General features: G+C 42.9%; 1 protein-coding gene across 1 annotated transcript; it reads left to right on the top strand.

Annotated features, from left to right (window-relative positions):
- Positions 1 to 62: 62 nt before the first annotated feature.
- gcn1 (GCN1 activator of EIF2AK4) lies at positions 63 to 27,819 on the top strand. The gene is made up of 57 exons (XM_041998809.1): positions 63 to 140; positions 1,178 to 1,280; positions 1,374 to 1,437; positions 1,551 to 1,682; positions 1,955 to 2,063; positions 2,228 to 2,326; positions 3,294 to 3,428; positions 3,796 to 3,973; positions 4,065 to 4,139; positions 4,227 to 4,355; positions 4,445 to 4,495; positions 4,583 to 4,681; positions 4,796 to 4,969; positions 5,064 to 5,216; positions 5,307 to 5,399; positions 5,487 to 5,562; positions 7,895 to 8,054; positions 8,195 to 8,384; positions 8,468 to 8,592; positions 8,760 to 8,938; positions 9,033 to 9,126; positions 9,218 to 9,331; positions 9,419 to 9,617; positions 9,707 to 9,859; positions 12,236 to 12,417; positions 12,595 to 12,675; positions 13,839 to 13,982; positions 14,157 to 14,281; positions 15,285 to 15,474; positions 15,553 to 15,623; positions 15,730 to 15,895; positions 15,989 to 16,183; positions 16,299 to 16,545; positions 16,769 to 16,890; positions 17,890 to 18,004; positions 18,198 to 18,377; positions 18,520 to 18,740; positions 18,822 to 18,890; positions 18,993 to 19,131; positions 19,219 to 19,415; positions 19,575 to 19,717; positions 19,797 to 19,914; positions 20,047 to 20,262; positions 20,364 to 20,528; positions 21,340 to 21,501; positions 21,587 to 21,679; positions 21,758 to 21,901; positions 22,127 to 22,396; positions 22,505 to 22,618; positions 23,008 to 23,238; positions 23,343 to 23,536; positions 24,051 to 24,165; positions 24,501 to 24,597; positions 24,833 to 24,981; positions 25,533 to 25,643; positions 26,837 to 27,058; positions 27,161 to 27,819. Exons 1-57 carry the CDS (start codon positions 123 to 125, stop codon positions 27,284 to 27,286), a joined length of 8,016 nt encoding a protein of 2,671 aa, XP_041854743.1. The 5' UTR covers positions 63 to 122; the 3' UTR covers positions 27,287 to 27,819.
- The last annotated feature ends 100 nt before the right edge of the window (positions 27,820 to 27,919 follow it).

Here is a 27,919-nt window from a genome sequence, read left to right as displayed (position 1 = left end):
TGATGTTGAAAGTAACGTTGAAATCGGTAAGGAAAACGCGTACGTGTACGTGAACTCGAAAAGGCAGCTCTTTTGACCCGGAAGTGACATCAACAAGTTCTTCCTGCAACAAGACCGGCAACATGGCAGCGGACACGCAGGTTTGTGTGGTTGAATATTTAATATGATGCTAACCGCTTTGAGAGCGTTTTATAAGTAACAGGAAACCAAGTTCGTAACATTCTGAGCGTCGCTTTTCTAAACACGTAGGTTCGTTTTGCCGTCTACCAATAAACTCAGGCAGAAATTAGCCATTGCTAACTAGCAGGCTGTTAGCGGAGTGCTACGTAGCCTCAGCAGTGTGACTTGGTGATCCTGAGCTGCTGCTGCTAACGACAACTAGCTGATGCTGGCCAGAGTACTGAGCAAATCAGGGCTGTTGAAGTTTGTTTTGCTGTCTTGTTAAGTAGCTTGTCGGGCTCTTTTACATTCCGTAGGTGTCATGTTTTCAAGGTTATGCAGCCAAACACGTTATGTGATGAGTTAAAACAAAAAGTCACGCCTATGTAGTGAGTTGTGTCTCTGCTAAGTAATATGTTTAAAACAATGAAGATACAGACCATTACTCAGTGACTGATAGTGTTTCCTGTGTCTACCAGTAGATATTTCAAATCATGCCCCCAGGGTGGAATTCCCATTTCCCTTTATGAGTGTGATTACATCTTCCATTGGAAGGATATTTAGCAAACAAATGAAGTTGCATTATGTTAAAAAATTTACCGTTTCCTTTGGTATACTTGAGTGATTAAAGTAAGTGGCTATATATATATATGTGTGTGTGTGTGTGTGTGTAAAATGTTCAGGTATTATTCTAGGTCTGGACAAAAATTGAGTAAAAAGCAGCCATTGTTCAAACACGCACTGTGGAAAAACTTTCAAAAAAAAGCATGGAAAACTCAAGATCACTATAAGTCTGCCTGGTTGGAAGCAAAATATAAAAGTTTGAAAGATGGCTTAAAACTTTTACACAGTACTGCATAACAGCCCCAAACCTCTCAAATAAAATTATAAGCATCTGCTGTCTGTCTCACACAGCCTGAAAATTAGTGTTTTGGTGCTACACTGGACGTTGTGTCACAAATGTCTGTTAGTTCATTAAAACTATATCCCTGTCTTCGTTCTGGATGTGACTCTTCAGGTTTCAGACACGCTGAAGAAATTTGCTGTAAAAGTGACAACAGCCAGCATTAAAGAGCGCAAGGAGATATTTGGAGAATTGAAAGAGTGTCTGAAGAGTAAAGGTGAGGGATTTTATTTCATTCTCTGCTCTATAAAATGCTGCTTTGAAATGCTCTTCAATCAGTAATGGTTTCTTTTCAAATGTTTGGCTGTAGAGTTACCAGAACCGGCTGTGAAAGGGCTATGCAAGCTGTTCTGCCTCACTCCTCACAGATATCGGTGGGTTCTCGTAGTCACTTTTAAAACCAAATCAAATGTAAAGAAATGTCCTTATAAGTAGTTCCTGTTTTGATTATGTCTCTTGTTTTTACGTGGATGTTTGTGCTTCTCAGAGATTCTGCATCGCGCAAAGAGCTGCTTTCTGTCATCGGCCAGCTGGCTGAGCGTCAGCCTGATGTCCTGGTAACCAGCCTCCTCCACTCTCTTCTGAATAGTGGAGTCATCAGCAAAAATGGCGAGCCCAGGTACTCCTGAAATTTATCTTGCAAGCATAATAATGCTTGCAAAAATACATTTTTCACGACAAAAAAATTTATTAGTTCTTACATTTACAGAATTAGAGCACAAAAGATGGCTAATGCATAATCACACAAATAATTAGTCAGGATTATTCTTTTTTTTTTACTTCTGGTGTGTGAGTGCAGCAGTTGTACAAACAGATGTGTACGGTTTTGTCTTAGTTATATTTTTGCCTAGATGTTTCTTCCTTCTCATGCTTCTCTCATTTTATTTTCAGTAAAAGCACAGGCTCAGCCGCCTTTATTGGCTTGTCTTGGACCTGCCTTTTAGTCACCAGAGTGTTTTCTGCCCCAGAGAAAAGATCAGGGGCCACCTGGAAGAAAATGGTCTGTGACTGAGCCTTTTTATTTCTTCTCTTTTTAAACTTAAATAGCAGAATTATGAGTTTAAAGTCATTGTTCATTATTCGAGAATTGTTCAATTTTTATATCTGAGTTCAAATTGGGGCAGGTGGATTAGTTTTTACTCTTTCTGCTGCCCTCTCTTTCAGGTGGAGGTTCAGAGCCTTCTTGTGGCCGAGGTGATGGGTGGGGCCAAGAACAAGGCCACGAAATCAAGCCTCAAGAATCTCAGTCACCTCTGGGAGGAAGTAAGTATGGAAGACACCACTAGTAGCTGATCCAGCTGTCAGAGGCTGGAACTTGCCCATAAGGTTAATTCTGCCTCAAACAGGTGCATTTTAATTTTTAAAAATGGTCACATCCACAAAATAAGCCAGTTAAATCCTTCCCTGTGGTTAGTAGTAGTGTGTTTATCCTGGGTGCTCTCAGCTCTGCAGTATGGGGACATGGGCCCCATGCGTCAGGTCTGAGAGAGAGCTACTAGTCAAGTAAAACTGATTTGTTTTAATTTCAGATTGAGTCTTGTTGCCAGTTTCAGAGCCTCCATGTGAGACATTACAGCTGCAATATGTGTTTCTATAAAGAAAATGTCAGCTGTGCTGACTCTTGGTGAAATTCGGTTGGTGCACCTGAGTGTTGTAATCAATGTTGATGGGAGCCAGGTCAGATGACTTCCTCAGCCATTTGGCACCAAACCGATTGTTTATTTAACACTTTACCTTTGCACTCAACAGCCAGATTAGTTTATCTTTTCCTCTTTAGTGATGCTGAGTGTGCCAGTTACTGCTGATTTCTGTTAAGTCGCTGGTATTTTCTTTCAGTTTCAGCTTGGTGATATTTCTGAATGCGCTTTTGCACACTGTGTTGAATTCACTGTTCCACGGTTTCCTTTCCCCAGCACCCAATGGGACGTATGTTTTGTTAACCTGGCAGATCACAGCTCCACATCGGTCATCCATGTTTTCACTTTCTAAATGATTTATAGGCTAAAAGCGTGTATGTTTAAAAATATGAATATTTATATAATAAAGCTAATAATCTGCTAAGCTAAATGAAGATTGTGTGGTGTTAGAGAACCAGCCTCTGTAATTTTCCAAATGCCAAATGGCTGTCCGGAGTGATGCCTTCTGTCTGAGAGAAGAGGATGTCTTTTATTGCTGGTAACCATGAACGTATAATGCTGGATGGGCCTGATGTTTGGTTTGTCTCCACCAGAAGCCTGAGCTGGTTGATGAGTACATCAGCACGCTGTTGACTCTGGACCAGAGCCCCACAACTCTGGCCATGCTGGGGGTGTGTTTAGACTTCTGCACTGCTCACAAAGACAAAGCCACTATAGAGAAGCATAAGGTGAGTTGTTTTTCTTTAGTCGAGGTAACTTGTTCTGCAGGCCGTTGGTTTTAATGGGCTCAAAGTAAAGATACATGCTGAAATTTATATGTCTTCTATCCTGTTAATACTACCTTAATACATTCTTACTTATGCCATTTTATATGAATTGATTTTGCATGCTTGTTTTTAAGAGGATCTATTTTATTTTTTACTTTGTTAGGCATGTTTATTGACATTTTAATAGAGTTGTGTTTTCAGTTTGCCTTTTCTATTAAGCCATCATTGTAAGCACATGTTTAAAAATTAATTCATATCACTTTTTGTTAGTAAGTGGACTAAAAGAAAGGAGAAAATAGATAGAATATCAGATCTTCCTTTTTTTCAGAGTGCCCTGCTGGACCTTTACATGAAATCAACCCTCATGAGCAAAACAAAACCACAGCAGCACATCTTGGACAAAAGCAACTCATTGCTGCGGCACGTGACCCACTCAGAATTTAAGGACCTGTTGCTACCCGCTCTGCAGAAGACGATGCTCCGCAGTCCAGAGAACGCTATGCAAAGTTAGGCTCTTTTAGTGTTGGATGATTATGTGTGATTTAAGATGTGTAGAGCTGGTGCAGCTGATTAAGATCCTGTTTCGTGTCTTTACAGCCATCTCCTGCCTGCTGTCAGCTGTGACTCTGGATCTCAGTCAGTATGCCATGGATATTGGAAAGGCCATAGCAAGTAAGGCTTTAGTTGATGCTGTGATTTGGTTTGTGCCATCAAACACTCATGTATGAATGTTTAATTATTGCTGTGCTTGTGTTTCAGGTCAGCTGAAAGCTAATAATGCTCAGCTGATGGAAGAAGCAGTCCAGGCCATGCAGAACCTGGCCCAGCAGTGCAGTGACCCCAGCGCTGTGCAGGACATTGTCACACACCTCTTCAAGATCCTTGGAGGTCATCTAAATAATTCTCCCTTTCTCAGTGCAATGTTGTTGCAGTTTGTTTGGTTTTGCTGACCTGAAGCATTATTCTTGTGGTTGCAGGTTCTGAGGGAAAACTCACAGTTGTTGCTCAGAAAATGAGCGTGTTGTCAGGTGAGAGGCAGATAATTATATTTACTACCCAAGAGAAAAACATTATCGAATGCATGGCTGAATATTTTTTACATTTTCTCACCAAAGGGATCGCCAGCTGCAGCCATCATGCAGTGTCAGGAAGCTCCAGCCAGACTCTGAGCTCCGAAGTTACTGTGATGTTCATCCCATATTTACAGCAAGAAGGTATCAGTCCTCCAGCTTCTCTTCAGTTTCCCGCCTGAATATCTGGGGGTCTAGAAAACTCATTTCATTGTAATGTTTCAGTCATGAACCAACTTTTTTTTTTGTTTCTTGTAGTTCATGAGGGAACCCTGGTGCATGCAGTGTCTGTGCTGTCCCAGTGGAGCAGTCGCCTCACAGCAGAAGTTCCCACCGCTCTGCTGGACTGGTTGAAAAAAGCTTTCACTCTCAAGACCTCCACCTCTCTGGTCCGACATGCCTACCTTCAGGCCATGCTGGGGGCCTTCAGAGGTCAGTCTACAGAGGGAATTACACTTTCAGACGCGTGCAGTAGATCTGAAGTCAAACCTCTCATCGCATCTCTTGTTTCTACCTGTGTGATCAGGTGACACTCTGGCCCAAGCCTCAGACCTCATACCCTTGCTCCTCCAAACGGTTGAGAAAGCTGCTGCACAAAACTCCCAGCATGCTCTGCTCGCTGAGGGTGTGGCGGCTTCTGTTCTTTTAAGTCGGCTGTCGCTGCAGGAGACACAAACCGGTGAGGCTTTTGTTCTGTTCCAGTCGTCCAAGCTGAAGAAGACAAGAACTATTTATTTATAGTTTGATTATTATTTTTTTGTCTCTGCAGAAGTTAAATTCACCAGCTTCTGGAACCTCATCTTGGATGAAAAGAAGTCACTTTTCACAACGGAGAAGTTCCTCTGCCAGGGGAGTGAAGAGAGTAAGATCATTTTAAATGTGCAGGATTTTGTCAGAAAATGTTCATTAGACACGGGATGATGGCCTGTTTCTCATGTACCGTTTCCAGCTCTGCTTACGGTGCTGCTGCTCTGTGAAAGGCTGTTTTTGGACCATGCCCACAGACTGAACACCAGCAAATCAAAGTGAGTCTGTCTTCATATCAGCCAAAACTGTCCTAAAATCACAACTTGCTTTCAAACAAATCAACAGAAAATCTTACATACACATAAATAGCCAAGGTTAAAAAGCATGTTTGAAAACATGTTCTTTGACATGACAAGATCAATCATTTTGTTCATATTTACTGATTTGTAAAATGACATTTGAAGCGTGGTCTGTCGTAATACACACTAGTTTCTTTCTTTGTTTGTCTCAGACCAGCAGCTATGTTCTGCCTGGTGTGATCTGAAAAAAAAATAGTCTGAAGATATTTTGTTTGCACGTTGAAATCCGCGTCATATACGACTCTGGTGCGGCTTGACCACAGGTCCGTGGTGATGGCGAAACATTGGACTGTAGCCAAGTCCTTCACAACACTCTCACGACATTCATCATACAGGCGAGGGAGAGACACTTAACTAAAAGGGTGACGAGATAGCCGTGATACCGTTTGTCCAAAGTGTTGAGTTTCTTAAATCCCGGGTTGTTCACTGTGTTAATTAAGCACTGGTCTTTGGCGAAAAAAAAGTTATGTTTTTTTATAACGTTTGTTATCGCTTTGTGTCTCTGGGAGCTGCTGGATTATTTAGTCACGACTCACAAAATTGAACACTTTTTTGTTCTCTTTCATTCGTTTCGGTATCTCACTATGGGATACAGAGAATCCTGTATTGCCAGACAGGCTTACCTCAAAGACCCTTTAAGAGTTCACGTAGACATGGTGCCCACGCCCAACACTGTGTGAGACAGTGAGGGTGCAGTGACATCCAACCTGTAGAATCTAGCTAAAGTGTGCGGTGTCGTCCAGTCGGCAGCCGCACAGATGTCTTCCACAGAAGTGCCCCCAAACAGAGCCCAGGATGCAGCCATCCCACAAGTGGAATGAGCACGCAAGCCTGTAGGGGGCTGTTACCCATTGTTGCTATATGCCATTGCAATGGCGCCCACAATCCAGTGAGACAATCTTTGCTTAGTGAGGGGCTTCCCCCCGTGGGGTGGAGGCCACACCACAAACAGCTGCTCAGATTTCCTGAACCCAGGTGTTCTGTCCACATAAATGCGTAGCGCCCGCACAGGGCAGAGAGTGTGAAGCTGCTCGTGCTCCTGCAATGAGAAAGGCGGCGGGTAGAACCTGCCGTGGTCATGGTGGACTTTTGGGTGGGATGGAGGTGGGACGCCAGGAGAGGTTCGACCGAAGGCAGGCGGGAATAACCTCTTTCTTCCATGTCAGCCCAGTCAAACGCCGACCCTCCCTGGACGGGGTTCTTGGCGGAAAGAGGAGTTACTTCATGACTGGGTTGCTCGTCAGGGTTGGTTAACAGGGTAACAGCATCTAGCTGGTCGACCCAGCTGATGCCCATGGGGATGGCGTTTCCCTGAGCACTCTCAGTCAGCTGCTGTGCTGGTGGGAAGGTTACCCCCATCACTGGGTCTGTGGACGACAGGCTAGCACGAGCCTTCGAGTCTTGAGGGACAGGCGTGCACAATGCTCACAGCTAGCGTAATGAAAAAGGGCTTCTGGGGGCGTGTTCCATAGAGAGATACCTTACTCATGTTTCAGAGAACCAGGGTTAATTTCTTAACCTAAAGTTCTCTCGTGTCGCGTCACAAGCAAGCCCCCGTGTGCACGTCTACGTGAACGAGCGCAACATTTCACATGTACAAATGTCGCCTGTTGCTTGGTTGGAGGAGGGAACCGATTTCCGCCTCATCATGCAAGCCCACAACTTGAGAGGTGTTTGCAACTTGGGTTGAATAAAACCAAAGCAGCAGGGACTGTGGGAGGAGTCTTCAGCAGAGCGCTGCAAGTGGCGCTAGATTTGCAATTGAAAACGGCACAGGAGGAAACTGAGAAGGAGCAATTAATCGGACCATCTCGTTTTTATGATCGTTGAAAACCCAGATTGTAATTAAAATTCGATTAATCGCCCAGCCCTAGATAAAAGTACAAAAAAGTTGCAAGAGTCGAAAACATTTGCTGCTCTCTGACATGTAACCAGGTAAAGTAAATTATGACAAATTAAACCTCAGAGAAGGCAGATGCAGTGTGCAACAACATGTAAATATGAGTGAGGAGAGTGAGGACCTCCACCAAGCCATTGTCATGGATTGTTTTTTTTTTTTTGTTGTTTTGTTTTTTTGACAATGATCGTGGACATAAGCTCTAATAAAAATGCCACTTTGCACAACATTCAAGGTCAAGGAGAATAACTTCAAGCGCTTTAAGTTTCTGGGTGCTGCTGCTGGCTACAATGACTTGTTAAATTCACTGTTTAATGTTTGGCTCGTTTTCCTCAATCTGTATCTGCTCTGTAGGATGTATCATTACGCCGTAGTTGCTATTCTGCTGTCTCGAAGCTGGCGTGTGAGGAAGAGGGCACAGCAGACCGTCAAGAAGCTGCTCTCCTCCCTGGGTGGATCCAGTCTTGCCCACGGCCTTCTGGGAGAACTTAGAGTGGTCATCAACAAACACAAAGTACAAACTGGTCATCTATTACAGCCACGTCGTACCTTACCATGTTCAGCACATACCAAGCCACCAGGGCCGGTTCTTGTTGTTGTTGATATGTTTTTAGACTAAAGAAAGAATTTAACTATATGTTGTAAAAATGCCAGGTTTTGCCCCAGGACGTCCTGGTGTCCGAATCAGGAGAGCTGACTGAGCTGGGTCGCAGCTACGTTTCCCCTCGTGTGCTGCTGGACGCACTGTGTGCTGTGTGTTCCTCAGCCAGCCAGTGGGGGGACCCTGTTGAAGCAGAGAATTTGGCCATGGAAATCCTCATCGTCACTCATCATCCATCCATAGGTACGAGAATAAAACCGAGTGTTAGATGATTTGAAGATTGTTTGGATTATTGGAAAACTGTGCTGACATCGCTATGTTTTCAGTCAAAGCTCGCAGTGGGCTGTGGCCTGTTCTGCTCTCATCCATGAAGATAAACACAGAAGATTTCATAGAAAAGAATCTTGAAGCTATTCTGCCACATCTGCTGCAGGTCAACGTTGACAGCCAGGTATGATAGTAGCCCAGCCTTTCATCTTTTGTTTTCACAACCATTCACACTTTCTCCCTCACAGTACAGGATTAAAACTTGTCAAGCAAACATTCACCAAGATCTGCTTCATTTATCTGAATAAATGGTGAAACAGCACCGTTGTGAAATTTCGTATTTCTCTGCAGGCAGTAAAAAATGCAGTCGGTGCCCTCTCTGGTCTCTCCCCCAACAAGCTGTTGCCGCGGGTGATCAGTCATGTCATCGAAGGGCTCTCCCAACCCACTCTGCTTCAGGTCACCAGGGAAGAGTACGCCATCATGCTAACACCTGACGGAGAGCTATACGATGACAGCATCATCCAGAGGTAACACTCAGCCCCTCTGATCATGTGGACCCCTGAGCTCAGCTGCAGTCTGTTTGGTATTCATCTCTTCCTGTCTTACATGTGTTAACTGCAGCGCCCAGAAGGAAAACACCAAGAAAGTGAACATGAAGAGAGAGAACAAGGCGTACTCCTACAAGGAGCAGATCATTGAGTTGGAGTTACAGGAGGTAGACCGAAGTTATCACTATCACTGCCTTTTAATGGAATAAAAGTCAGGAAATGTATTTTGAATGTTGTATCCCCTGTTTTATCTCCCAGGAGCTAAAGAAGAAAAAGGGCATCAAAGATGAGGTGCAGCTAACCAGCAAACAGAAGGAAATGATCCAAATCCAGCTGGAAAAGGAGTCGGCTGTTCGCAAAAGACTTCGGGGGGTATGGAGCTGAGATTACACAGATGAAAGCTGAATTTTCTGTTGTAGTGTTTTAATTTCTTCTTGTTTGACTTCTTGCTCTCTTCAGATGGATGTGGAGCTGCAGAGCGTGGTGGGTTTGCTCGAGGCCACTCTGAAAGAGAAACCAGCTCAGATCACCAGAGAGCTCCCCGGGGTCCTCCAAGTCCTGATGCCCCTGCTCCACTCCCCTCTGGCTGCTCCTCGTATTCAGCAGGTCTTCTTGGACATAGGAGTGTGCCTCATGCCCAAACACCTGCATCATCTGGGTACGGATTGTTTTAATAGACACTACTGTAACCCTGACATCAAAATTCAGGATCTCACTACTTATTGATGTGTTATTTTCTTCTCCTAGCTCTGCTTGTGGGTCATGTGACTTTACGGTTGCTGAAGCCTGAATGTGATCTGGACCAGGCCTGGGGAGAGGAGGACCTGAACACAGCAGCCCACCGCACTGTGCTGCTGCTGCATAACTACACTGTCCCACAGAGAGAAGGCAAAGCTGGAGGTAAACGCGTTTACTTGTTTATGAGAATATAGCGTGGGGGTCAGAGGGAGGGAGCACAAATATAAAAAGAAAGATAAATAACAGCAGAGCTTAAAGTATTCTGTGTTGGGTCTCCAGGGTGCAGAGAGAGAGAGGCGATTTGATTAATTCATGTGTGGTAATGAGGGCTATTGTCACTTTGAGTGAATCCTCCGGCGGTGTGACAGGAACGCAGCTTTGCTCTCAACCAAACACATCACTAGCCAGTCAGAACTTGAGCAGGACATGGAAAATGATTGGTTTAGAGATCCAACTGCAGTTTAAACCAATGCTAGACCACACATATGAGCAGAGACGTTGACGATAGTGATGCGCGGGTCGGGGTTTTTTCCGACCCGCGGGTCCCTCTCTTTTAAAAACATTGGACCGCACCAACCCGCCCACACCTCCGCTTCTATTTTTTTAACCCGACCCGACCCGCCCCATTAAAACACATCTTATGACATTGACGAATGCTTTTATTTAGTCTGAGAAAGGTGCATATGGTCTCCTAAATTGGCACTGGAAACTGGCAACACAAAATGTATTTTCATTTGAACGTTAAGCCTATAAACATAAATAGGCAAATAAATAAAGTGTTTTAAAGCGTTTAAGTGTTATAAAGCACATAGCCAATGCTGCTGTTGTTGTCTGCACTGATTACCTCGTTGAACCTGACCCAAACCTGTGATTTAGCCATTTGACCCTCCTTCTTCTTTTTAAGGACGTAAACTCCCGAACGAATATTATTCAACACTTCTTCCATCTTTTGTTGCTTGTCTGCTTGGCGCTTTCTGCACGTAGTCTGCGTAGCCTACTACGTGCCGACGTGGACATTACGTTATAAAACGTGACCTGTGTTTAAATAACTGATAAATATTTTGTCTTACATATTATAGTAACAAAATGTAGACACTGATTAAGGTCTTTATTTTCAGTTTGACAAAAAATAAAATTAATAGATAGAACTAGATATTTCAGAATAGTAAACCAACCCAACCCAACCCGCCCCACAGTGAAGCGAAAATTCTTTGACCCGCCCCAACCCGAACCGCGGGAAACCGCGGGGTTAGGGGGCGGCCCGCTCATCACTAGTTGACGAGTAGCTGCACCCGTAGACCAGTGGTCTGCAACCTGCAGCTCCGGAGCTGCAAGTGGCTTTCTGGACCTTCCACAATGGCTAAAAATGCTAAAGAACTAACTAATAAATTTAAATATAGATATAAAAATAACAAATGCAGCTTTTTAGAATGTTTTTATTTTTTTTTCTTGTATGACATTATAATGTTATATAATGCAGAAGTTGTTTCCTTCACGCCACATATTTTCCGGCACACATTCGTCTGTGTGTGCGCATCAGCGCGGAGGAGAATTGCAAACATGCGAGCATGTAGAATCAGAAATGACCTGCCATCGTTTAAAAATAACATCAATCTTTAAATGCTGGCACTGAGCGTGGATGAAAAAACGTTCAGAGACGTCAGCATGACGTTGAAGGTAGATTCTGATTTTCATTGTACACAAAGAGAGATTCCTCTGCTTTTTTGGGGACGATGACCACATTAGACCAGGTCCTGCTAAAAAAAAAAAAAACTGCAAAGCTTGAATAATTCTACACAGCATGTGAATTCATTAACACTCTGTGTCTGATTTTAAAAACCTTTATTGTATTTATTAAAATGCAAATAAGGTTCAATTTATTTCTTGTTTGTTTGTTTGCATCTAGAACAGGGATGAGTGACTCTGGTCCGTAAGGGCCACTGTCTTGAAGTTTTTTATGTTTCCCCGTTGTAATACACCTGATTCAAAATAGTTTTTAAGCACTAATAAAAGAATCGGAGTCTATGTATTTCTCTGCCATCCTCCAAATATTGTCTTTATGTCCAGAGTGTTTTCCAATGAGGGTCCAGCCAAACAGTAAGAGGGTTTATATAGAGGGATTGTCTCTGTAAAGTAACTGGTTTTATTCTGGGATGCTTAGTTCAGTTTATCTTTGTGTGGTGACTTGCTGCTAAATCCCTTTCTGTGCTTCACTATATTCATGTAGGAACTTGCATTTTGTTTAATTTATTTAACATGACAAAGAGAGTAAGAGGGTACAAAGATCGGCCTCTTTTTGTGTCACAGATGCAGAAGGAGAGATAAAGTCAGTTTTTTTAGAGTAGAATACAAGCTTTATTGATTGTACAGCAGGGGACAGTGAAAGCAGCACTCTCCAACAGCAGCCACATATCCAACGTGCATACGTGCATATACACAAATAAGCAGTTTATTCGCTCAGCTAAGATAAGAAAAGAGACTTGTTGCTGGGAAACTGTCCACTTATTTATTTTTTGGATTGTTTCTGTTTTCTGTTAGACGTGGCTCCCCTGTCTGCTCCTGCTTTCTCCTTCTGCTTCCCCCTCCTCAACGCCACACTCAGGGAGTCATCGGACAGCACCGAGGAGACGGAGAACATGATGATCAGAGCGCTGCAGGTCGTCAACGAACACTCACAGCTTCGGGCCAACACAGACAACGATGACCTTGTTATAGACGAGGTAGATTCAAACATTCTGAATTATTTTGAACAGTTGCTTTACTATTTACCAGAACATCACTGACACCGCTCGTGTTCAGGTGGCTGACTGCTGGCTTTATTGTTCTTTTGTTAGTTTAAAGAAAACAGCTGAAAATGAATCTTTAACCTTTAAATAATCTTGGTTTTCTTGTCTTAGAACGGACCAGAATTACTTCCACGTGTCAACATGCTGCTGCTTCTCACCAGAGTTATTTCTACAGCCACACCGAGACTCCAGGTAAGCAAATGGTGACGGTTCATTTAGTAGAGAAGCATTTGGTTTCATATCAGGGTAACATATCTGCATTAACTGTACAGTTTTGCATACAGATATTTCTTTTTAGGCCTACGTGTGATTTCTTCAGCAGCAGCCCTTTTGTCTACATAGTGGACTTTATTATGCCACATGTCCACATCCGTCTATGTAAAAATGTCTGCTTTTGACCATTACTGGAACTTTACACTTGACTGAACTGGTGTTTGACACTGATAGAACAGAGTTCCACTGGGACTCTTTTAGAGCAGATGCAACGACATTCACAACAACCCAGTGAGCTGTGGGCAGGTCATAGAACAATACTGCAGGACAAACACCCCCAGTGCACTGCAGGGAGGATAGCTAGTGCACAGTAGGGATGTTACAATTATGTTCTTTGTACAATTATTGTGAAAGAAATAATCACAGTTATCTGGATTATTTTGCATTAATTCATTTCACAACACCACAAATGTGTAAAAATCACATGAACAGTTTCTAGGTCTTAAAATTTTGATTTATTTCTATCTTTTGATGCCATAGTAACAAAAAATAAAGAAACAAAGTAAAGTAACTTACAAGTCTAGTTCCAACTAAATCCTCTTTCATCTATAAAGAATAAATAACTGGATTTTACCATCAAGTTACCATCCCATATCTGATCAGACTTTCAATAAGAGAAGTGTAGAAAGTCGTTGTAATCATCCCGCTCTCATCAAACAGTCTGAGTCTTGGTAAAAAGTGCAATCTTTGAGCCAGTTTGACAAACAGAACATCACCATGAACTTTTCATCATGGTGAGTTATTGATCCAGATGCCCATGTACTTACATGAGCTTCTTCCACTAAGATAGACTGTGTGGCCATCACCAGAACACAAAAGACTTATTCTTTATGAAAAGTGAGGATTTTGAGGGATCTTTACGATTAATTAATCATGGCGTTTAATACCGCGATTTTATTGTGAAATTAAGTAACCATGACATCCTTAATTCACAGGGGCTCATACTGTAAGAATGTATGTAACTTTGCTTTTTGTCAGTTTTGATTTTATTTTGGCTTTTGTTGAGTTTTGCTAGCGCTCTTGAAGTAGGCCAGTCTAGCCACGTCAACTGGCTGCTTAGTCTTGTGGTATTTGTATTTCAGGTGTTGGCATCTCAGTGCCTGACAGCGCTGTGCACCAGCGGTGGAGGAGGAGACGGCTGTACCGTTGCTGAGCAGCCAGAGATCGACGTCCTCCTCAACGCCCTGCTTTCCCCCTGCTTCTCTGTCCGGGATGCTGCCCTCAGGGTAAGACTTGTAAACTTGTGGTAAATGTGTAAAAATCAAACAGTTTATGAACATTACCAGAAGGAAGGGTAGATGTAGTATCTCAGTATGTGGCTAGGTGTGTCCAAACTGTTTACTAGTAGTGTGTGAACATGGCCTGATCTCTGAATATGTATTAATATTTTTTATGCTCAGGGATTGTTGGAAATGGAGTTTGCCCTGCCAACAGACAGCACAGAGACCAGTGGGATGAGTTTGCTGCGCAGGCTCTGGGTTGCCAGGTTTGATGTTGAAGCGGAAGGACGTGCTTTGGCTGAAAAGTATGAAATATGCTCATTTTTGTCTATTTTTTTCTTTCTCAATTCACTTTTTGCATTCACCGGGCAATGTGAGAAGTTTTATATTTTTGGGTATTTTTGGGAGAAACTGATAGAGCAGCATCGTATACTGTGTCAGCTCTGAAACTACACCTCATGAATCTATGAATTTTGATGCATATTCTACATATAAGACTGATTTTTAAAAAAATCATCTGGCCATGGTATAAAACCAACAGGAAGTCATCACCTTGGCTCAAATGGGCGGTTTTTGTGATTTTTCTTTATTTTATTTTTACTTATTTTGCATTTTAACACTTGTCCTATAGATTACATTACATTGCTTTCAAAATTGGTGAGAACACTTTTGACACTAAAATGATTACAAGTTATGAAAAGCTTGGTTTTTCATTCGTGGGCGTGGTCAGATGTGTGGGTGTGACCATGTACCCGAATGAATTTGTTGCTTTGCTGTAAAAAAATTTAATTCATGCAACTCCCACATACAACAACGATTCTTCACCAAATCAAACATGCTGTATGGCAGTCTGATCCTGAACACATGTATTTGTAAATATTTTGTCAGAGCCATAACTTAGTCTAAATTACTAGTCCAAGCCAGTCCTGCACATTTATGTCAACCTTGGTCAGAACAGTTATTTTAATACCTCATTTTGCTTGCCTTCGTGATTCCAGTGGCTTCCTGTAAACCCTTCACATTGAAACAGGAAGTTTTTGTTGCTAAGTGGTGCATTGACCCACACTGATGATATATTTATAACATTCCCAAGCTCAGTGTTTGCACATCAGTCCCCACTCACAGTCAGAGTGCCATCTAGTGGTCACATGAAGTCAACATGATGTCTGTGTGTTACAACACAAGCCGGAGAGCCGCTCATTGCTTCTTTCAGCTTTAATTATTTTAAATAGTTTGTTTTCTTGGTGAATGTTATTTTCCACATGTTGGGAAACTAGCTGAGCCGATATCTTGGCCTGTCGTTCTCAGACTCTGGGAGTCTCTGGATCTGGAGTTGGTCCCTGAGATCTGCTCCCTGCTGATCGGAGACATCACTCACCATGAGGAGGCCATCCGATCTGCTGCAGCAGAAGCTCTGTCCAATGCCGTGTCCCAGTACAGAGACCAGTCTGCTTCAGTGCTTGGCCAGCTCACTGAACTCTATCATCAGAAGCTTTATGTGAGACTTTGTGCTATACCCAGCTTTAAATACCACTTGATGAATTAGACCACCTCTAATGTTTTTTTCCTTTTGAAGAGGCCACCTCCTGTGCTGGATGCACTTGGTAGAGTCATCTCTGAAGCTCCACCTGACCAGTGGGAAGCCAGGTATGAGACCTGCAAAAACATTAGTCAAGCTGTGGTCTAAAAGTGTTTGAATGCCACATTAGTTCAGTTTTTCATCTTGTTTCTCTTTCCTGCTTGTTTCTACCAGGTGTGGCATTGCTTTGGCTCTGAACAAGCTGTCACAGTACCTGGATGAATCCCAGGTCACGCCTCTCTTTCTTTTCTTTGTCCCTGATGCTCTGAATGATCGTCACACTGAGGTGCGGCGCTGCATGCTGGATGCCGCCCTCTCAGCTCTTAACACACATGGCAAGGTACTGCTGTTTTTTTTTTTTTTTTTTTTTTTTTAAATACTCCATTCATCTATTATTTATTGCCTTGTGCTATGCCTCATGTTTCTGTGTCAGGATAACGTGAGCTCCCTCCTGCCAGTGTTTGAGGAGTTTCTGAAGAACGCCCCGCAGGATGCCAGCTACGACTCTGTTCGTCAGAGTGTGGTTATTCTCATGGGATCCTTAGCCAAACATCTGGACAAAAGCGACCCTAAAGTCAAACCCATTGTGGCCAAGCTTATCACTGCTCTTTCTACGCCTTCACAGCAGGTAAACAAGTCATCCTGCACCTCATATGACCTCTGCAGATAATGTTGATATTTATTAATATTAAGTAATTAGGAATTCATTGCATCATCTTATACAATTTCCAAATCCACACCAGGTCCAGGAGTCAGTGGCCAGCTGCTTACCTCCTTTAGTCCCTGCCATCAAGGAGGATGCTGCAGGAATTGTGCAGAACCTGCTGCAACTCCTGCTGGAGAGTGATAAGTATGCAGAGAGGAAGGGAGCAGCTTATGGACTGGCTGGCCTGGTCAAAGGTCTTGGGATTCTGGCGCTCAAACAGCAGGACATAATGACCACACTAACTGATGCCATCCAGGACAAGAAGAACTTCAGACGGAGGGAAGGTCAGTGAGGATTAAAAACTGTTTGGTTTGTATAATTCTACCTTTTACTACAGATTTTGTGCTTTTCAGCCTCAGTGTGTCTGCTACAGGGTATAAAATATACACCATTTAGGCCCCTTTAACACAAATGGAAATGTCAGCAACAGACAATCCTTTTGTTTTTTTGTTTGTTTTTTGTTTTTATCTTGAAGAAAAAGTGCTGAACAGCTGTGTTTCTTTGCAGGAGCCCTGTTTGCCTTTGAGATGCTGTGTAACATGCTGGGGAAGCTGTTTGAGCCATATGTTGTCCATGTGCTGCCACACCTCTTGCTCTGCTTTGGGGATGGAAACCAGTATGTCAGAGAGGTGAGTGGGCAGTGGGGAACTGCATTGGCATCAGATTCCACTGCAGCTGATGTGAATCTCTTTGGAGTAAGTGTTTTCAAGCTGTATTAGGACTGACAAGACAGTCAAAAAACTGATTTTGGTTCCCAGCTCTTGTACTTTACCAACTGTAACCAAAATGATGGAATGTGTTGGACCAGGGGTGTCATACAGTGTTCCTTGAGGGCCACTGTCCTGCAGGTAATTGATATTCCCTGCTCCATCACACCAGATTCAAATCAAATGGATCCAACAGCTTGTTGTCAAGTCCTGCAAAATGTCCCATTAATTAATTTAGTCAGGTGTGTTGGACACAGTGACACATTAAACAGAAGATGGAACAAGACATAGTAATTATTGCAATGTTTCATCTGTTCTTTTCAATACAATTCATCATTTGCAAGATAAATAATTTAATTTTCTTGAGGTTAATCAATGTATACAGAAAGAAAAATGGATAATAAAGACAATATTAAAAAAAAATACCTCTTGTTTTTTGATCGGTGAAGTAGAGACAAGAAATGTCATTTTGGTTGCTTACATGAAAAAACAAAACAATAAAACACAGAGACATGGGTGGATGAGTGGAAAATGAGGTCAGTTGGGTATGTTTTTAAGGTTTACCTTAAACAAGAGAAAGACAAAAATTAATGCAAGTATTGTAGGAGCCATATAAATATGTTTTGCATATTTATGAGGTGGCACAGGTGACACGCAGCATCGGCATCTGGGTGGTGGGTGTGTTGCTGTGGGCGTGTGTGTGTCACAAAGTTTGAAAGGTACCAACTTGACATCTGACTTCCAGTTTAGGGAAGTCCTCATGCCAAATGTTACATCCCAGTGTCTAACAATAAATCCTGAGACATCTTTCTGTAACATTGTGTTTGTGCAAATGTGCATTTAAACGTACCTGAGTTGGATCTTTAAGGATTAAAACATGCAGCATCCTGTTTAAAATAGTTTCCTGCCTTCTCACTCCAGGCTGCAGATGACTGTGCCAAGGCTGTGATGAGGAACCTGAGCGCTCACGGGGTGAAACTGGTCCTCCCCTCCCTGCTGGTGGCTCTGGAGGAGGAGTCATGGAGGACTAAAGCAGGTGAGGAACTCATAAGGTTTCTAACCAGATTATTATTTGGTTATTTAAAGTTTAGCTAAAATATTTGCTTCTCATTTAATCTCATCACACTAAGTACTTTCTGCTGTATAGTTTTTAGTTATTTTTATTAACATTTACTTACTGAACTGGTGACAGGTCTTTTTCATGTGATTCTCTCCTCTCTTTCTCTCAGGGTCGGTGGAGTTGTTGGGTGCCATGGCTTACTGTGCTCCCAAACAGTTGTCCTCCTGCCTGCCAAGCATCGTGCCTAAGCTGACAGAGGTGTTGACTGATTCCCATGTGAAGGTGCAGAAGGCCGGCCAGCAGGCCCTCCGACAGATTGGCTCTGTCATCCGCAACCCTGAAATCCTGGGTAGGTGACTCATATTCATGAGGCAGAGCTGCCACCACAGAGGGACCTGTTCCCTGTAGATTGTCAAAGAAAAAAGTAGAAGTAGACTGTTGCACAGAAAAAAATCGGTTGAATGTGAACTGTGTCTTTGCTCTTCTTCCAGCCATCACTCCCATCCTGTTAGACGCCCTCACAGATCCATCCAGAAAGACCCAGACTTGCCTGCAGACGTTACTTGACACCAAGTTTGTACATTTCATTGATGCCCCCTCCCTGGCTCTCATCATGCCCATCGTCCAGAGAGCCTTCCAGGATCGCTCCACTGACACCCGCAAGATGGCCGCTCAGATCATCGGCAACATGTACTCTCTCACTGACCAGAAGGTGCTCATAGTTAACTGAATACCATCCTTCAAGTCCGTGTTTCGTACAGGTTTTGATGGTATGGTGTATGTTTGCTGACAGGATTTGTCACCATACCTGCCGAGCGTTATTCCTGGGCTGAAGGCCTCCCTGTTGGACCCAGTGCCTGAGGTGGGTTTAGTGTTGATAACACAGCTATGGTATAGTAGAAACATCTACTGATATGTGCTGTTTGTGTGAAACTGGAGCGTCACCATCTTCTGTCTTGTCTAGGTACGTACGGTCTCTGCAAAAGCCTTGGGTGCCATGGTGAAGGGGATGGGTGAGTCCTGCTTTGACGACCTGCTGCCGTGGCTCATGGAAACTCTGGCATCTGAGCAGAGCTCTGTGGACCGATCTGGAGCTGCACAAGGTCAGATCTTCTTCTCCACTCCATCCTTTGTGCTTGATATCATCCAGCAGCTGAGTCAGTGAATGAAGAGTGTGGTGGCCTTCACAGGTCTGGCGGAGGTGATGGCTGGACTGGGAGTAGAGAAGCTGGACAAGCTGATGCCGGATGTGGTGCAGACCGCCAGCAAGGTGGACATTGCCTCCCACGTCAGAGATGGCTACATCATGATGTTCATCTACCTGCCTCTCACCTTTGGAGATAAATTTACTCCTTATGTTGGACCCATCATCCCCTGCATTCTCAAGGTGCCGACTGTGCAGAGTTTTTACTTTTGGCCGCATAACTCTGACTCTTAGCTGGTGTTGCTCTCAGCTGTATGAAAAGGGATTTAAGGGTAGACATATGTCAGTAGAGCTGACTGTTTAACTCAGTGACCTGTAACCTGTCTGTCTCTGGTCCTCCAGGCTCTGGCTGATGAGAACGAGTATGTGAGAGACACGGCACTGCGAGCTGGCCAACGAATCATCAGCATGTACGCCGAGACTGCCATCGCGCTGCTGCTTCCAGAGCTGGAACAAGGCCTGTTTGATGACCTGTGGAGAATCAGGTCAGATCTTGTAAGATGCCTACAGTTAAATTAATATCACTTGCATATCAGCTAACATTGTTCTTTTGTTGTTATTTAGGTTCAGCTCTGTCCAGTTGCTCGGAGACTTGCTGTTCCACATCTCTGGAGTAACAGGAAAGATGACCACAGAAACGGCATCAGAGGATGACAACTTTGGAACAGCTGCATCCAATAAAGTATGAAAACATTTCTTTTGGACAGATTCATCTAGTTATTTACATTCGTACCTCCCATCACAAAGATAAGACATTGAAATCTTTTAGCTAAGTATTAATGCTTTGCTCAGCTTTGACTTTTTTCCTCCACAGGCGATTATTTCCGCCCTGGGAGCTGAGCGACGTAACCGTGTTCTCTCAGGCCTCTACATGGGGCGCTCAGACACCCAGCTGGTGGTCCGACAGGCTTCTCTCCATGTATGGAAGATTGTGGTGTCCAACACCCCCAGAACTCTCAGAGAAATCCTCCCAACTCTCTTCACTCTGCTGCTGGGCTTCCTGGCTTCCACCTGCCCTGATAAGAGAACGGTATGACAGAACTTCCTGCTCAGCACTGGTTTGTTTAATGGTGTTAAAAAAAAAAAAAAAACACTTGCAACAAGTCTTTGACTGTGTTGGTGTGGTTGTAGATTGCTGCTCGGACACTAGGTGATCTGGTGAGGAAGCTCGGAGAGAAGATTCTTCCTGAGATCATTCCCATCCTGGAAGACGGACTGCGCTCTGATAAGAGTGATGAGAGGCAGGGCGTCTGCATTGGTCTCAGTGAGATCATGAAGTCCACCAGCAAAGATGCGGTGAGTAGCACAGATGCTGTAAAACACAGGTTATTGTTGGACCAGCCGCTACAGGAGGAGAGACATGCTTTTTCCATATTGATAGATAATCAATCATGAGAACTACACTTCAAAACTGAGTTATCATAACTTTTTAAAGCCCGACCCAAGGAAAAATGGGGAGGATATTCCATTTTTTTAATCTGAAGTCTTTATTTGGTCCTTTAACAAAATGTAAATATATATATATATATATATATATATATATATATATATATATATATATATATATTTTTGTGCTTTTACCTTTTATTACAGTGTCATGTCAAAATTATTGTAGTGCAAAAGGTATCCACCAGGGGACAGAACGGGATTGTGAGCAAAGTTTTTATGATAAAGAGATGCAAAAGGTCTCAGAAACTGTATTTATCAAATATGTAACTGCATGAAAGGGTTAATATATAAAAACATCTTAAACAAGCGGTGAAACAATTATTCATTCACGCCTGGTGGGAAGCTACATGTGTAGCCATGCCAGCCCACACCAACGACCTCTTTGACCAAGCATCCAGACGCCAGAACGGAAACCGTTCTTGCCCACGGACAGATCTACCAGGATGAAGTGGGAGCACCAGCAACCCTCCAGTTATGGGTCAACCTGCTCTACCACCTGCTTTCTTGTTTTAAAATCTTTTCTCTCGAGATTTTAAGACTTGGTTAAATAGCCCACATTGGCAGTGTGTTGACAGGAACTTTATATTGCCACTCTTGCCTGAGCATTGACATTTTAGAGCAGTATAACTTTATTAAGCTGTTTGTATTTGTACTGTAGGTCCTTGTCTTCTCTGAGTCATTGGTCCCTACAGTCAGGAAGGCCCTCTGTGACCCTCTGGAGGAGGTACGAGAGGCTGCAGCCAAAACGTTTGAGCAGCTCCATGCAACCATCGGACACCAGGCCTTGGATGACATCCTGCCTATGCTGCTCAAACAGCTGGTGAGTCACAGAAAACACAAATGTAGTAACAAATCAAAGAAGGATTTAAAAATATCTTTAAAACACACTGAATGGGATTTTCCAGGATGATGAGGAAACAGCTGAGTTCGCTTTGGACGGCCTGAAGCAAGTCATGGCGGTGAAGAGTCGCTCTGTGCTGCCGTACTTGGTTCCAAAGGTAAACAGTCAGCTTGTCGCAGGTCTATAATGTGTCTTTGTATGTGTCTAAAGTGAATATCCTCTGTGGTTGTACCAGCTGACGGCGCCCCCTGTTAACACCCGAGTGTTGGCCTTCCTGTCTGCTGTGGCTGGAGATGCTCTGACCCGCCACCTCGGGGTCATCCTGCCCGCCCTGCTCTCCTCCCTTAAAGGAAAGCTTGGAACAGAGGAAGAAGTGCAGGTAAAATCCGTTTTCTCCTTCCCTCATGCTCATAGATAACTATTATCCTTATTTGAATCTATCAGAATTCAGAAGAAAGATTGCTCAGGTTTTCAGATTTTACCAAAATACATCAGTCTTGCCTGCGACACTGTTTAATATTTGTTCCTTTTCTTTAAAGGACGCCCGTCCGTGTCTGTTTTATACTGCAACAATAATTAAATTAGTCTGTTCTGTTTGATTCAGGAGTTGTGCAGCTGTCAGACCGTCATCCTCTCAGTGGAGGATGAGGTAGGTCAACGGATCATCATAGAAGACCTGCTGGAGGCCACTCGAGGCACCGACCCTGGCCTCAGACAGGCCGCCATCACCATCCTCAGGGCCTATTTTGCTCGCACCCGCCTGGATTACAGCACTCACACACGCACCCTGTTATCAGGCCTTATCCGCCTTCTGAATGACTCCAACCCTGAGGTGCTGTCTCAGAGCTGGGACACCATCAACTCCATCACTAAGGTGTGCTTCTATGAACATGAGTAAATCTTCACATGTGGGTCTTTGCATTGATGTTGTCTCCTTGTTAGATGGTTTTGAATCTGAGACTGATCTGTATGTGTTCTGTAGAAACTGGATGCAAGCAGCCAGCTGGCTCTAATCGATGACCTGCATCGGGACATTAGATCAGTATCTGGAGACGTGAAGGGTCAACACCTGCCTGGTTTCTGTCTGCCCAAGAAGGTGAGAAGGCTGTTCCTGATGCAGTAAACACAAGGACATTATTACAGCAGCACTAAAACAAACGTCTGTGCTACAAATTTGGTTCCTTTGCCACAGCAGCCATTTGGCCATTTCAGATTTAACCTTGGACAGATGACAAGAGTTGCATGTCTCATGATTGCACCTCACAGAAGTCCCTCATGTCACCCATCATCGAGTTGATTTGATCCAGAACACCTTTGTCACAGTTTTTTGCTCATTTTGCTCAATTACAATTTTTTCTTACACTTCAGAAAAGAAGCAATTTCAGAGTTATAGACTTGTGAATCAAGAAGCTGCTTACAAAATCTTCACCGGATAGAAAGACTTTTGTGGTTTCATTTCCTGTGTGCCCCTCTTTGTTGGCATAGGGTGTGACCTGTATCTTGCCAGTCCTAAGAGAAGGTATCCTGACTGGCAGTCCTGAGCAGAAAGAAGAGGCAGCTAAAGCTTTAGGAGGGGTCATCAAACTGACCTCTCCAGAGGCTCTACGGCCCTCAGTTGTGAACATCACTGGACCTCTTATTCGTATCCTGGGAGACCGCTTTGCCTGGACGGTGAAGACCGCTCTGCTGGAGACTCTCACCCTACTGCTGGCAAAGGTCCGTAGCTGCATCCTCCAACAGAATATCTTAAATAGTCCAAAACTGTTTTAAACATCATCAGATGGTCAAAGTGTAACCTCTGGAGTATATCCCTCCACCAGGTGGGCATTGCCCTGAAGCCCTTTCTGCCTCAGCTGCAGACCACCTTCCTGAAGGCCTTGCAGGATTCCAGCCGTGCGGTGAGACTGAGGGCCGCAGAGGCACTGGGTCAGCTGGTTTCCATCCACACAAAGGTTGATCCGCTCTTTACCGAACAGCTCTCTGCCATCCGCAACGCTGAGGACTCTGGAGTCAGGTGTGCCCTCAGTCCATTATGAGAAAAAAGTAACAGCTCCCCAAAGTTTGTGAACTATTTTCAGTTAAATCGCTGTTTATTGTTTTGATTAGAGCCTTTTCCAACTAAAATGTTCAGTTTCAAACTTTGCTTTAGGCGTCAGCTGCTCGTGTCATCATGGTTATATAAGAATGTGCAAGGTCTGACCAATATGTAGTTTAAACATGCTATCTTCATTGCATCATTCATCCACCAGAGAGCACTGACAAATTCATATCTGACTCACTTTACAACGTATAACACAATTTATGGGATCATTTATACTTTAACTGACTGGTGGTAAAAACAAACAACTATTTGCTTGAATAAATGTGAAGGAATTAAAGGACTGAGAACAGTCTACTAACCACAACAATCCCAGGAGGCACACTTCATTCTTAACCCATGAACGCTTTGGTGGTCTGGTTCAAGATTGTTGTGAAATATTGTTTCATAAAAGGTGATGTTTTGATGGGTTTTTCTTCTTTGTTGACAGAGAGACTATGCTCCAAGCCTTAAGGTTCGTCATCCAGGGGGCTGGATCAAAAGTGGACCCAGCCATTCGCAAGAACATCACCACCACATTACTGGGCATGCTGGGACATGATGAGGTATGATGAGACGGGCAGATGCCTTGCAGCATCAAGCAGAGCTAAAAGGACTAAATCTGTGGCAACACACCCACTTTTCCACCGCAGGGTCTGCAAAAGTTACTGAATACATTAAGTAATAGCCAATTAGACAAATGGTGTATGTTTAAGCACTAAGATTTGACTGAGGAATGCTCAGGGGTGTCATTTTCTCCGTGATCAGAGTTGAAAAAACGGAAGTCAGACAAAAGGATGTGGTTTTGTGAAAAGTGGTTTTGAACCTTCGTGCCATTTTGAGAATAAATGACAAAACCTCTGACTGTCTAGTGTGTGTTTCTGTGTGTGTTTGTGCACAGGATGCAACCCGTGTGGCTTCAGCCGGCTGCATCGGTGAGCTGTGTGCCTTCCTGTCAGAGGAGGAGCTGAAGAGTGTCTTACTTCAGCATGTCTTAGGTTTGTACTGATATTTACAGTAAAGATCTCCCATTTTCTTCCTACATAGTGTTTAGTTCACACAATATAAGCACAAACACTGTTTTTCATGTCTTTTTATAAACATGTAAGCGTGTTTACTGTAACACTTCTCTTTATGATCACTAAGTCTAAAATGATAGCTGTTTTTAAAAGCCTGACTTCTCCATCAGCTTAACGGTGAAAGTATGGACTAATGATTCTCTGCCTCCTTCAGCCGACATGTCAGGTGTTGACTGGATGGTGCGTCATGGCCGCAGCTTGGCCTTGGCCATAGCTGTCAAATCTGCTCCTGAGAGGCTGTGTGGGAAGGAGTACTGCGACACTGTGACAGAGATGATTTTGGCCAACGCCACTGCTGACAGGGTGAGCACAGCGTGTTCAGTAGCAGGAATACGTCTGCCTTTTAAATTCGACCTGTAATGGAGTCCATCTTCTGGGAAATGTACTGTGGTTTTATTTAGAGTTACATGCTTACACAGTTCCTCAGCTGGGAGCATTGACTTCCTGGGGTTTCTGCTTTTTGCTTGGCAACTTCAGGGGCAGCCCCTCAAAGAAGTCACTACTCCTGGCTAAGAAATGTCCAACCGAGTATCCATCTACAACATCATGTTTTTTTATTTTTTTATTTTTACGAGGATTAAGCAAACAAAATATATCAAATAGTCTTTATAGAGGTTTATTGGAGCTAGTAGGCTGATTTATTTGCAGATGGAGATTTACAGACTTGTTGTTTTCCACTTTTTAGTCACCATGCACAGCTCAAATATCATCTGTTACTTTACAGATCTGGGTGTGGTTGAAACATGCTTTTGTTATTCATTATCACTAATATTTAAAAGTTGCTGACAAAATGAAACAATTTATTAGCGTGGTGCCTGAGCCGGCCCAGTTAGTTATAGTGTCATGTCTTCCAGATTCCCATTGCTACCAGCGGGATCAGAGCTATGGGATACCTGATGAGGCATCATCTCAGAACAGAGGGAAGTAGCAGTGTTTCACAGCGCACCATCACACAGTTTGTTAAGGTAAGACCGTTACTCAGCTGATAAGGACACTCTCTTCACTCACCCTCACATTGGCAGTGGGTGCTGACAAGTCATTAAAATATCTTCACCACTCATTCTGTGTGACTTTGTGCATGTTGTTCAGTGCTGAGAAATTAGAGTTTTCATTAATTTGACCGTTATTATTAGACAGTCTGTTTTATCATGTAAGCTGTTATTACAAAAGTACAGCTTCATTTCCAGAGATATTAGGATACTGTGTAAAAATGTAAATAGATACAGAACCTAATGATATGAAAATCTTCAACTTATATTTTTATTCACATAAAAATGTAGAAAACACATGAAAAACTGTTGGCTCATCTTGATTTTGTTGGGACGGGGACAACAAAACACTGAAAAGTAATTGAAGCTACAAAAACAGCTGGAGGGACATATTGCAGCTAATTAGGGTTGATCTGAAACATGTTTGTGTGTAAAGGAGCACCTCAGAGAGGCTGAGTCTCTCAAAGGTAAGGAGGGATAGAGGGTCAGCAATCTGCTAAAAATAAAAGCATCTACAAATTGTGACGAAAATCCTGAATCATGTTCCTCCTCAACATAAAATTGCAAAGACTGTAAATATTCCAGCATATATACCAGTGCTACGTATTTTAAAACATCATGGCTCTATAGTAAAAAGATCCGGCTGCTGGCCTGCCTGCCTTTCTGCCTGCAATCCAGACTTTTGATTGATTCTAAGCATTTGGTGCATCATGAAACACAAACTGTAACAAAGAAAACTCTGACCTGTTGAGCAGATGTGTTAAAAGTTTCATTTTTATGTCTCAGAATATTTTCCTTCTGTTGTGAATCAACTATTAGATTACAAGCTTTGTAAATGATCACATTCTGACTTAAATTTAATTTTACTCAGCATCCAAACTATTTAGGACCTGGGTTTGAAATTTTAGTTGCAGAATCAGCATTTATGAGATCAAATTATTGTGTACTGTGAGAGGGACCCATCAGACACAAAGTGTCAGGAAGGAAAACTTCTCATCAGGCTTGTGGTCAGCAGAAATTTTTTAAATCTAAAGAGCCCTTTTCTCAAACCATAAAGCATGTAAAGCATAACCATAAAACGAGAAATAAATCATTTTAGTAACTTTTAGATAATTTTGTTGTAGATTTGGGTTTTATAGTGGCAAATGCTGTCTGTGTGACCCCCACAGTGTCTTCAGAATCAGTCCAGTGACATCAGACTGGTGGCAGAGCGGGTGCTGTGGTGGGTTTTCAAAGATCCATTAACACCCACCATGGAAACCAGTCTCATCAAGCCCTTGCTGAAGAGTCTGTTGGACAACACGAAGGACAAGAACACCACTGTCAGAGCCCAGAGCGAACACACCATTGTCAACCTGTTACGACTCCGCCAAGAAGAGGAAACCATGCAGGTGAGCTTTCAGCTTCTTGCTGTTTATTTATTTATTGATAGATGTTGCTCTCTGTGTCAAAAGCTATTTCTGATTTTAAACTATTTCTTCTGTGTCTGTCAGGCTATTACTGCCATTTTGGATTCTGCTAGTAACGACCTGCTGTCAGAGTGTCATCGCCGATCATTGAAAAAAATCGCCAGCCTGCCAGACTCTAATGAAGAGATCGATGACACCATATTAACATGATGAAGCAGGACTTTACAAGAGAAGGAAATCTACAGATGTCAACAGAAGACCTGATAAACAAATCCTCAGTGTATGAGAACCCCAGATACTCAGCACACATGCTCAAGTTTTGCTCTGCATGAGCAGAGGCTGTGATGGGTTGTGTTTTGACTGAATTTTCCCCCTCAAAAAAGACAAAAAAGTTATTTTTCTTCCCATAACACTTTACAATCATTGTTTTAGTGGCCTTCAAGCCCAAAATCTTACTTTTTTTTATCTTGTGTATTATGCAGGTTATTCTCCTGTATTAAACTTAATTTGGAAGATGAAATGCCAAATCTGTTTTGATATTTCAGTGTTTTGCTACTTATTTTACCAAACTGATTTCAAGCATTTAGACTGTCACTGAAATGAAACAGCAACCCTGTCGTTAACTTTTATTTGGACTTTGTGTTTGAGTTGTTTGGGGAAGGTAACTTCTTATAAGACAAATCATTCTTATCAGTGATACTGTTGTAAAAAGGCAATATGAAATAAAAACAAAAAGATCTTGATTTAATAATGTGTGTGTAATATTTGGAAGCTATTTAAGCTTTAGAAAGGGACACCTTAAATTTAAAAGAATTAACCCTAACTTTCATAATGTTTTATTTG

This window comes from Melanotaenia boesemani, chromosome 11 (assembly GCF_017639745.1).
Source record: "Melanotaenia boesemani isolate fMelBoe1 chromosome 11, fMelBoe1.pri, whole genome shotgun sequence".
NCBI lineage: Eukaryota > Metazoa > Chordata > Actinopteri > Atheriniformes > Melanotaeniidae > Melanotaenia > Melanotaenia boesemani.
Note: the sequence above shows the minus strand (reverse complement) of the source record. Positions and strands in the feature narration are given on the sequence as shown.

Coding starts and splice junctions, on each gene's coding strand:
- gcn1 (XM_041998809.1), top strand. Junction 14,282..15,284: donor GGACGTGCTTTGGCTGAAAA/GTATGAAATATG, acceptor TGTCGTTCTCAG/ACTCTGGGAGTCTCTGGATC. Junction 27,059..27,160: donor AAGAAGAGGAAACCATGCAG/GTGAGCTTTCAG, acceptor TGTGTCTGTCAG/GCTATTACTGCCATTTTGGA.